Source organism: Haliotis rubra, unplaced genomic scaffold (assembly GCF_003918875.1).
Source record: "Haliotis rubra isolate DU_JTF1 unplaced genomic scaffold, ASM391887v1 Scf37, whole genome shotgun sequence".
Taxonomy (NCBI): Eukaryota; Metazoa; Mollusca; class Gastropoda; order Lepetellida; family Haliotidae; genus Haliotis; species Haliotis rubra.
The window spans coordinates 3,321,419-3,333,296 of NW_025767046.1; the positions used below are offsets into that span (position 1 = coordinate 3,321,419).

The 11,878-nt window shown below is 37.3% G+C and overlaps 1 protein-coding gene across 1 annotated transcript in view; it reads left to right on the forward strand.

Moving 5' to 3' along the window:
• LOC124285830 (probable E3 ubiquitin-protein ligase RNF144A) overlaps nt 1-3,865 on the forward strand; it is a 45,776-nt gene extending 41,911 nt beyond the window's left edge. The window contains exons 8-9 of the mRNA XM_046722100.1: nt 792-881; nt 2,449-3,865. Coding sequence (XP_046578056.1) covers nt 792-881; nt 2,449-2,592 — 234 coding nt within the window. The 3' untranslated portion in view covers nt 2,593-3,865. The remainder of the gene's footprint in view (nt 1-791; nt 882-2,448) is intronic.
• The last annotated feature ends 8,013 nt before the right edge of the window (nt 3,866-11,878 follow it).

The window sequence follows — 11,878 nt, forward strand, 5'->3', positions numbered from 1 at the left end:
ATGATTCATATTACTAAGTATTATGCTGTTCAATGATCACTAGTACAATCAACCAAATCATTGAACCTAAGTAACTGATCCATTCAAGGACAAGCACAGATTACTGGGACCATTTCTAATGTCCTGTATAGGATGAAAACAAAGTTCTTCCATCTTGCAACATTGTCCTTCCAACATCAAAACACATTTGCAAAAATGCTATTGTATTTCCCATAGAGACTTTTGTTGGAGCAATTCCTACTTAACAATATACTAGAGATATTACTGCTGAGGTTTTGAACTTGTCAAGTTCACTGCTATCACAGTCAGTGTGTGAAATAGTTTCCAAAGTTTGCTAGCCAGTTGGGCTAGCTATGCCTGAAAGCTACTAGCCTACAGAATAATTCACTAGTCCGAAGTTTGAATGTAGAAACTAAGCAAAATGTTCCACAAAGGTAAAATATCATCATTTATCCAGCCATAATCATGCATGAAATTAAAGTGTGTTATAATCGGAGAGAGTGATATATGTAAAAAATGAACCCATGAAAATTCATTAGACAGTCAGGCCAGTGACTGTGGAAAATTTACTGGCCTGACTGGAATTCTACTAGCCACTGGCTAGCGGACCAGTGGCTATTTCGCACACTGATCTCAGTTCTTTTTTACACCAAATACATTTCATTCTAGATCAGGATCAGGTGGTTTGAAACCTCCAGCTAACACTGTTTCCGCAAGTCCTATACTGAAATATAAAAACATACAAAGTTTATCTGCCTAATATAAGATCTGGATGTGGATTGTTTTCGCAGGATGACTTTCTGTTGCGGCATTACGACAAGGGGCCATGTAAAAACAAACTGGGACATTCCAGAGCCTCTGTGATATGGCATAGAACACAGGTATTGTATGACTAACCAGAGACATGTCTGTTTTGTGTAGGGGTGAAACGGTGTGCTCTTACCCGGTATGGTACGGTACATACTGCAGTACAAGGCCTTCAGTTCGGTACATGAGATATGAGCATAATGCAGAAAATTGACAAGAGCCAAACCTTACATTGTTTAATAACATGGAAAATATTAACCATAATTTTTGTTATTTTGAATGAACAAAACTGTCATTTTATGACTAGATAGAAATGACTGTACGAAAACCGAAAATACCGAATTTTTGGATTCAAAAATATACCGAACCGAAGGAAAAATACTGTGGTTCTACTGATACCGCGGTATACCATTTCACCCCTAGTTTTGTGATGTGTATGTGGACCTGCATGAGAGATCAGATGTAAAGAAAGTTTAAAAACATGGTATCATGAATGTATTTATATGACTGACGGATAAGTTAAACTACATTATAACCATCAAGCTCATAATGACCTGACAGATGTAACTTTTTTTCTGGGTCTCAGTCACTTGTATGTTGCAGTCGAAATAAATGCGTAAGATGAACTACAGTAATAGATGAACACTAAAAATAATAATAGTAACTGTAAAATATATTATTTCAGAAATATATATGTTTTTTTGTCCCTTCAGGTGTGTTAAAACCACAGTGTACTTTACCGATAGTTTGTCATTTATGCTACATATACAATATATAGAGAATACTACACGAGGTCTCATTACATACGAATTATACGAAACGAGTGTCCTTCCTATGGTATCTGACCGAGCGAAAGCGAGGTCAGATAGCATAGGAAGGTCACGAGTTTCGTATAATTCGTATGTAATGATACCGAGTGTGGTATTTTATTTATTACCCACGTCTTCCATGCATTAAATTGACAAAATAGCGCATTTTTGTTAATATTTTGGTTTCAAACCGAAACCGGTTTCATAAAGAGGTTGCGGAAGAGTTTTGTACTGTAGTACAATATTTGCATGACATCACACTTTAATGACGTCACTGCCTTGGTAACTGACGTCACGATGCATGTCAGTTGTCATCGCCTCGTACAGCCTCCTACAGTAAACTACTCCGTAGCACCCCGTTTCTTGGTTTGCAGTTGCTTCATTCGGCTAACATCACTGGTGGAAACATTGCGTTTATGTTTTTCGACGGATATAATGTCTCAGTTCCACTCACAATTAAACAGCGACACGGCAACGTTCGCGATGTTTACATTCCCACAATGCATTTAAGTTGTAGAATGAATGAATTCACGTGTTTGTTATGAATGAAAAAAATAGTTACGTCAGAATGTGACCTAATTGAGAGGTCAACGGTTATCCAATCAAATCGTTAGAATATCAGGTCAAGCCGTTACGACACAGGTCAACGCGATACGACACACGTGTGACGTATGAGATTAGTATGCAACTACCCATACGTTGACCACGTGGATAATAAATCTTTTTATCCCTGACATTAAAAATGTTATGTTTTTGTGTTATGCATCGCTGCATTACTATCCAGATGTCTCATATCAAAGTGTAACTTAAATGCTATTCCTTCTTTTTCCAGGTGGTAGGTATTTTCGCAGGTTTTGGCGTGCTTCTCTTGGTGGCATCTCCCTTCCTCCTTCTTGCTGCACCATGCATCCTGTGCTGCAAGTGCAAGATGTGCAAGTGTTGCGAAGACGAGGAAGGCGATGGACTCGCTACTTGACACGGGATGCCATTGCATGGTTGAAGTCATTTCGGAGGATAGTCAAGCCAAATTGTTATAGAAGCAAAATAATATATGTGACATGACAGTGAAATATCCTCTTTTTGTACTTGTATGGGAGTTCAAGGTGAAATCTGAAATATTTCAAGATAGGTGAGACTGGGAAATGAGATGTGACAATATATTGAGATATCGCCAAGCAGGGAGAAGTCAGTGTGCTGGTTTGCAGTGTCACATTCCCATATGGGTGATCTCAATGGCAACTCATGGTGCAACAGTTAGCTAAGAGAATAAGTAATACTGTTTAACATGCTGATTGTAAGTAGACTTCTGTAGGATTCAAAAGCCAATTCTCAGCATCATGAAGCTCCAGGAGGCTTTGAATTTTACTTATTACCCTCTACCCAATAACTGACTGCTGAGTAAAATATCCTTTATTGTATAGCATTAAACAGAAGAGTCTAATGAGTGCCCTGTTCCGTTAAAGAAATTATGGGATGGTGTTTGCTAAGTCAAAACCATCATTTTTGGAGAGGGAACCCAAAGTTTTCTGACTGAAATTTTCTTTGAACCCTGTGTTGTGACCATAAGAAATTTTGGTTCAACAAATATGCTGGTAGGCTGGACAACAAGTATTGCTTAGAACCATGAATAGTCCTTTCATGCAGTCCAGATGGATATTTAAAAATGTTAAATTTAAATATCTTTGTTGTTTGATTTTAACAAAATTAAAGAGCATAAATTGGGAGAATATTTCCATTATAAACGTATGCATGTTTTAGAGTTGAGGAGCCAGTTTTGTGGAACCATTGTGTTCTTCTGGCTTCCTGACAAACTATATTTGTCAGGTGTTAGTAGTGTGCTTTCTCTCAGACCACTGTTGCATCAAATGCAGTTTAGGTTGTATAATATGTACAAATATATAAATAGCGTGTTGACATTTAGTGTGCAACTGTAAGAACCCTAGCTGGAGCTGTGATGTCATGTCCATTGTCTGTCTGGTCAGGACCTAGTAGAAAGTGAGTGTTACTGATAGTTTGGTATTTATACTACATATACTGCCCAGCTGTTGTCAGGGAAATCAGCCAGCCCAGTGTAGGACTGAGCGTCAGTTACTGGAGTTTATGTCATAAGTATTCATTTATTGCCCTTGAGTCTGTTCTGCTAGAGCTGTCATTAGTGTGTGTTTCATATTGAGTGAGTGAGTTTAGTTTTACGCCACATTCGGCAATATTCCAGCTATACGGCGGCTTTGTAATAATCAAGCGTGGACCAGACAATCCAGTGATCAACATCATGAGCATCGATCAATGCTATTGGGATACAAAGACATGTGTCAACCAAGTCAGCGAGCCTGGTCCGGATAGTAGCCTCTTACGACAAGCATGGGTTACTGAAGACCAATTCTAACCGAGATCTTCACAAGTATATTGAGTTACAGTTGTCTAAGGACCAAGAGTAAGGACTCCTCAAAGCTGCGTAGAGCCCATACTTAAAGATAGCTTTACTATAGTCGTGGAATAAATCTGCTCTTTGGAAACAGGCCTAGAGATCCATTCCATAAACTTCTGACTGTAACTCTCATAGGTGTTTGTGAGTTACAGTTCTACCTGCTTGAGATAGTGGGTTTTGTTTAAGTTACAAGTCTGTAGAGTCTGTTCAACAAAGTGATCTAGCACCATGGCTTTAAACATTTGCCATCTTTAGGTGTTCAGACAGTCCTAGCACTGGGAATACTTTGTAGACTTTTGTCTTATAATAGCAATACATGGATATATGGAAGCTAGAAGTGAAACTACTACAGTAGAACCCCACTTATGAGTATTTGTGAAACAAAAACAAATACTTCATAAATTGTTGCATTTCTTCAGACCAACAATGCAAAATACACACAACTTTTTCGTACTGGCTGGTTAGTGACCATGCTGACTGTGATATGGTGTGATCATTGTGTTAGTTGCATGTCCCATGGTCAATCAGGCAGTCATTGTCATTTGACAGGTGTGGTATGAGATGATCTCAGAACTTAACATGCAATAAAGGTGACCAACTGTCTGCTTAATACACAGTAACAGTCAACATGACAAGGCAACTTGCCTCCCTGAAAATATATAGAATTGCATCCTGGAAAAAGAAAGAAATCAGTCATCACATGAGTACTTAGTGAAAAGCAAGCCTTATTTTTTTTTAAATATATATATAGAGAGAGAGAGTTGTTTATGCCAGGGTAGAATTTGGGTAAGGGAGATAACTCAGTTAACAATGAATCACTTGGGTGTAAATCGGCATCTTGGCCCATGTCCTAAAACTTTGACACCACCACCAAAGAATTCAGACTTCCAGAAACAATAAGTGTCTGGTTAGGCAAGGTCCAACTGTATACAGGGTGTATTCTGGGACACTGTTATGTGTAGTGGTGTTCTCTGGCTGATTTCCCTACAAGTTGTATAGTATGTATGATGAATGATTGTTTGAAACGTTTTCTAAATATGTGATGATGTTAGAGAGGTGAAGCACTGGTTGTTTGGAATCTGTCAAGCCTTTTGCTTTTATTAATACAGAGGAACTGCTTGGTTATGTTGTTGGCTGTACAGGATTGAGGAAAGAGTTTTGTGTTCATAGATAATCAGTCGTCTCTATCAACTGTGATGATGCATGTCTCTCATTCTGCCTCATAATCTGCAGAAAACTACTAGAACACATGAAACATTCTAACTTACTGTGGAGTCCCACGGTCTTATAGCTTGTCGGAAAGTTTGGATGAGCAATGCAGTTAATGCTCACATTGTTACCAATATACTGTACATCCTTGAATATCTGCTAGGTTGTAGCATCTGGGGTTCAGGCTACAAACTTTAGGGACACAATGCTCCCTTTTAAAAATTGACAGTATAGTTTCTAATTTGTTCGAGTCAACAATCAGATGGCAGGGTGTTAGAAAACAGAATGTGAGAAAAAGTGCACAAACAAGGCTTTGATGTAAAATTGCCTTGTAAAAAAACTGCTACCAGTAATTGTCGGTTTTTTAATATGTAAATGCTCGATGTTTATTCAAGGATTTAGGGTATTTGTTAGAAAGAAAATAGTGAAAATAATGCCAGGTAAGAGAGTTTAGGAACAGGTTGCAAGCAAAATATTAAAGTCAAGGATCCTTGTAAAACCCTATATCTTAAAATCCAGGGGTAACTATATATAAACAATCTATAGAAGCTTCAAAGCTCCCATGAAAAATGCACCCCTACCCCATTATCTCAGCTCTTGTGTCTAAATTTCTTCACAACTGATTTTGTTCAGTTGTGTAAGTTTGTTTCAATTTCGACTTTGCAAGTATGTAGGTTCATCAGTTAAAATACAATGAACTGACAAAAAGAACTTCAAGCTTCAGATTGTGGGACTCTGCTTAATGTTGACTGAGGCCATATGTGCTTGGTCATATATTTCTTAACCCACCTCACTGACACTTATAGCAGTCTAAAAACAACACAACGCAGATGATCATCAAAGTTTGTCAACCTGCATTCTTCATCCTCAGAATATTTAACATATCGTATTTTGTGATACAGACTGAATTGTTTTGTGGCTGTGTTGAACACAAACTTATATAAGATAGTGTTCATTTTTGTTGTTGAATGCCTACTGCTTTATTTATTTTGTTTTTTGTTGTGATATACTTGTGGTTTTAGCATTTAGTGCTGTATTTGTCCTGCAAATGAGGTCTTGATTCAATTCCATAGCCATGTATGCAGTTTAAGTTGTTTACTTCTGTTCGTTCACACGTCTCATGCAGTATGAGCTGATATGGGCCCATTTTTCATCAGTAGACTTTTCACATTGTCCACATTTCTAAAACTGATAGGATGGATCTAGCAGACCCAATGTTTCAATGCCTCAATTATGAATAGATTTCCTCTGTATTTTAAGAACCCACTTGACCATCAGTACCATTCATCTGCATAAGTTCCCTGTACTCAGACTAAAGTGTACATTATGCCTTTAGTTAGATGTATGTTTTTTTCAGTAAAGGTGCCTAATATTCTCAGTTTGTTCTTTTGACCCCAAAGCAAGCACCTAACCACCGGAAATAGCGATGACTCATTGGTCAGTATCAGTACCCTCTTTGTCATCTTTCGGAAGCACCCAAGGTGCTTATTACAGCAAATATAGCAGTTACTTTTTCTGAAAATCATCTTTTTTTTTAATTTAATAAATTTTCAGAGAAACCACAAGGCCTTGAGATATGAATTATTGTAAGAATGCTACTTATGAAAAAGGTCTTCAGGTTATAACAAGGCATCATCGTGAGATATTGAAGTTTGGAGGTTTGGACTTTACTCATGTGAGCTACTTAGCCTTTTCTAGCCGTCCCACTTCATTACATGAGTTACATAAGGTTTGTGAAAATAGGCTTAAAGGCAAGCAACACTAAGGTTGTTCTAATACAGTCAAGTTGAATATAACTGGGTCTATCTACAAGAACAGTCGTAGTCATTGCTTGTTGATTTGAACTGGTTAACATTGTTTTCAAGTTTAAAGCTGACATCTTGCAGCAGTTGTCAGGGTCAAACAGATTTTCCTTGATGCCTGTATACAACAATACATACATTTTCAAGACTTACTTCGTTTGAGGATTTTCACAGATTGAGTTTGAAATTCACACTTTGCAGAAGCTTATTTATTCCCAGTGTATTATGAAACTGTTGCGTTAAGGTGTCACAAGTGTTCTCTTGAATGTGTTATACTGTTACAGGAAAACTAAATTTTCAGTCCAGTCAGTTTTGAAGATAAATTTTTTTACTGATGGGTCCAAAAAGTGCTGAAAAATCAAGTTTTTCATGCTCAGTCAAATACACGACAATTTCTTGGGACTGAGAAATCTGTTTCTGTTCTTTTTATTAAAAGTATGCTCCTTGATTTCAGAACTTACACTTTTCATTCAAATCACCAATAAATGCTGTGATGGGATTTATACTAATTGTACCAGTAAACCTTTATAATCTCACATACCTAGACAAACAGTACTTTAATATACGCCATGTGTTCACAAGTGTATGAAAGACATTTTCTTGTTAGTGATTCTGTTTTCAATCTGTAGACTTTGTGTTCAGTGTTATTTTAAACATTTGTTCAGTGTTCCTGTTTTACTGTAATGCTTGTTGCTAATGTATGACATTTACATGTTATCTCAACTAAGATAATCCGTAAGACACTACAACATGCCCAAGTGTTCTGAGGTCTTTGGAAGGTATATTTGTCTTTGAGTAAATTTTGTTTGCCCTTCTCGATGAGCCACAAAACTAACTCAAAAGGAGACATTGCAGTTATTATATCATTTATTCAATAATTTGTTGTTAGTTTACTTATAATGTATTGCTGTATGTATAAAAAAGTTGCTTTTATCTGAAGACAAATTATTTAGAAAGAAAACATGGAATGTTGGTAGAAAGTATCGTTACTCGTCTTATGAATTGAAGTAATTTTGTTGCTACAATGCTCTGTAGGAATTTGATGATACCGGTAGATTGTATTCCGTTACGATTATCCAATAAAAGTCTCATATTGCAGGAATTTTGGTGAAATACTGATGTCCAAACAAGACTAGCTCATCTGCATTTTACTGATAACAGCATTGCTAGCATTAAGTTTCTATTACCTTTTTAACTTTCTGTTTCCAGTATTTCAAATGTAACACAAGGGTTGAAGTAACTCATGTATAATGATGCTGTACATCTCTTAGGTTTACAAAATGATGAAAAACTGACAGAACTTGAAGCCTATAGGTTACAAGGTTCATTCATCATGTAATCTTAAAGACATTATCTATGAATATTTCAGACAATGAAGAAGTATGATGGCAGTGATAGAAATTGTAAACATGTTATAAGCCGGTTATGCATTGTTCTAGATTATAAAATAATAAAAGTACATACCACAGATTTGTAAAATATGTCATTTGTAGCTGGTGTTGACTGTAATGTGTTCACATGGCAAGCTGTTGGTCATTTCTGTACTTGTCACTTTAAAGAGTGCAGCTATTTTCAGCCTTTGATTCATTGTTTCAGACTCCGTTAAAAATACCTTGCAGGTTATGAGAAACTCTTGAAACCTCATCCTAAAAAACTTTGTGAAACTGAAATCTTGAGTAAGTGTTGAATTGCTCAACTGATAGTCCCCAACTTTGTACTTTACACTTCTTTGAAATCTCTGATGTTCCAAGGATATTTCATTGTACTATAATTCCATGGCAAGCATCATCATGATTCAGACTTTCATGACACTGGCTTCGAGTAAAAAAAATGTTTCTCATTAACCGATTCTGTTTTCAGGACCTTTCTCTTATTCAGACGGCTGAAAACATGTTAATTTTGTTGACATGGTAACATAGAACAGGGATGGCAACAGGAAAATCCATTTTGAGCAGAAAACTTAAAATTGTGTCATCGAGTTGAGGGTTTCTCAATGGATTTAGACGATTCACAATTGAACAATTTGAAATAAAATCCGTGGATCAGCGGAAAATTGCCATCCCTGCATAGATGATGCTTTTGGGCCAAATTTTATTCCAAACAAAATCAGTCTTCATCTTTAGGCATAGACCAATAGTCCAAGTCCAATAACATTCTGTTGGGTCAATAATAACACACATCTACAGAATTTTTTGGTCAGAAACAAGATTATACCAAAAGGTATGTATCATCTTCAGAAATAATGAGAAACACTTTTTACCTATTCATGCCCTGAGAAATATTGTGTTGATGTAAAATATTGTCTGTATTTGACAGAAGGGGTAAAGTACATTGACACTACATACAGTAAGCTGTGATATTTTTCTATTAAGTGTTTCTTTCATTCTAGTCTAATTAGTTTCTACTAACTGTTTTTATCAAGTTTAGCTGACAAACACATCAGCAGTCCACATGTGCTTAAGTTCAGTGTATCCACATTTTTTCTGTTTTTTTTGGCTAACACATGTATTTAAATGAGGCCAAGCTTTTATTGGTATGCAATTAATTGATCTGATGGAGAGTATTTAATCCTTGACATTCATATCAGCTTGTCTTGTCTACTAATTTATGTTGACTCGTGTAATGTCATTGCAGTTGAACATTGTATACATATACCATGTGACTTGTACGAAATAAATGATTGATTTTTCAGTTATTGTCTGTAATTAAGAGAAGTGTGTTCAAATTTACTGACGTTTTAATATAATTGATTCTACACAAATACTCAACACTTGTGAAAAGAAATTTTGTAAATTTCAATGTGAACACGGTCAGCGACATAGCTCTAAAATCAAACTACCGTAATATACTGTAAGCCATTAAACACGCAATTTGACATTCATACTTTCTTTACTCACACCAATTTCAACATATATAAACCTAACTGGCAGATATGTTTTAAGTGAACATCTGTGAATAATTTCATCTGAAAATGTCCAGTCAACATCAGTGACGCAACAGCGACATCAAGCAAAGGAGGGGTCACTTGCAGTCAATATCATGTGTGTCCACCGTGCTCTGCAAGACATGCTTGCAGTCTTTGGGGCATTGAAAGACACACATTTCTCAGGAACAGCTGTTGGATGGTCTGCAGCCTCTGATGGTCTGCGGTCTGATCATGACACCATCCCCTCCAAAACGATCATGTTCAAGGACACAGTTTGGCGCAAGTCTTTCTCCTTTACATCGATAAATCTGTGGACGTCCATCTGCAAAGGATAAGTTAAACCTGGATTCATCTGACAAAATGACATCTGGCCATGTCCTGTTGCCAAGATTGGCCCCATTTGCTGCCCATTGCTGTCTGGCAAGTCTGTCCCGATGCAATAAGGTTGGACCACGGTACGGGTGACAACACCGGATGTTGAAGGCAGCAAGGCGTCCTTGCACCTTTTGGGCGCTGAAATGACGTTGACTTGTCCCAATTGTCCTCCTTGCCTCATCATCAGCTGTTTGGAACCGATTTCGCAAGTGTGAAACTCGGATATTGCGGTTTTGTCGAGCTGTTATCACAGGTGGTGCACCAGGTCGCGGACGATCAGCAACACTTCCGGTAGCCCGAAAACATTGTCTGAGTCAACTTACAGTGGATGGATGCACATTAAAGTGCCTGGCAATCATCACATCTGAAGCACCTTGGGTGACCATACCGATAACCTGATTCCTTTCGTCTTGTGTCAAGTGTGGCATTTTCTCAAAGTGATTGAGTTCCACAATTCCTTGTGCTTTTACAGGGCCTGGGTGCAGGTAACACATGTGCACAACGTGTTTCATGAATGTGGTTGTGTTTACAAGAAATGTCAAAGGTTCAGTTTTAAGTATCAAAGTTCATGTGAGGAATGCTCCGGGACTCGAACTCGAAATAGGCCACAATAACAGCCTTTTATTCCCTACATCCTCTGTATCGCAGGCAAATATCTTCAATAGAACTTGTGAGTTTCAGGACAACAAATACCAATTGCGTTTTTAATGGCTTACAGTATATTTTATTTTGCAAGCCACACAAATTTGAGACTACAAAAAAAATTGAGTAGGCAATTATCAAATATGATTACAGGGTTCCATTGCCAGTGTTTTCTGGCTAATCTGATTGCAACCCACTCATTCATGAAAAGGGAGAAGTGCCATTTCCATTTTATGATACACTTATAAGTGTATTCTCTCAACTTTCTTTTCCAAATCAATGAGGATTCTGGGGAAGAACAGGTTGTCAGCTACCCATGCTGTGTAGGAGTGGCAATCAGGGCTTTATTCAACAATCTAAGCTCTGTAATAACATCTTAACACCAAGATATCTTTGTGGAAAGGGGCCATGATGGATTGGGATGTCGGATTACAGATTAGATGTCTACAGCTACACTGGAGATGACGAAACCTTACTGTAACAGTAACATGCAACCTTCTTCAAATAGCTATTTTTAAATCATACACCATAATTAGTTATTGAATGATAAGGCATGATTGGAAATGAGAAACGATTTCAATCTGAGAACTGAAAAAGACTACATTTCAAGGCATTCAAAAACGTGACTAAACCGTTTAGGGTTCAAGATGTTCCACTTGTTTGGATGTGCCTATTACTGCACCATGAAAGCAATATTGATTGTTAAAGCAATTACAAGTCAAATTTGTATGCAGTGAATGAGTAGTATTATGCCATTTTTAGCAATATTCCAGCAATATCACAGAGGGTGGCACCAGATATGTGCCAATTGTGCCCATGTGGGGAATTGAACCCAGGCCTTCGCTGTGATGATTGAACGCTTTAACCACCAGGCTACCCC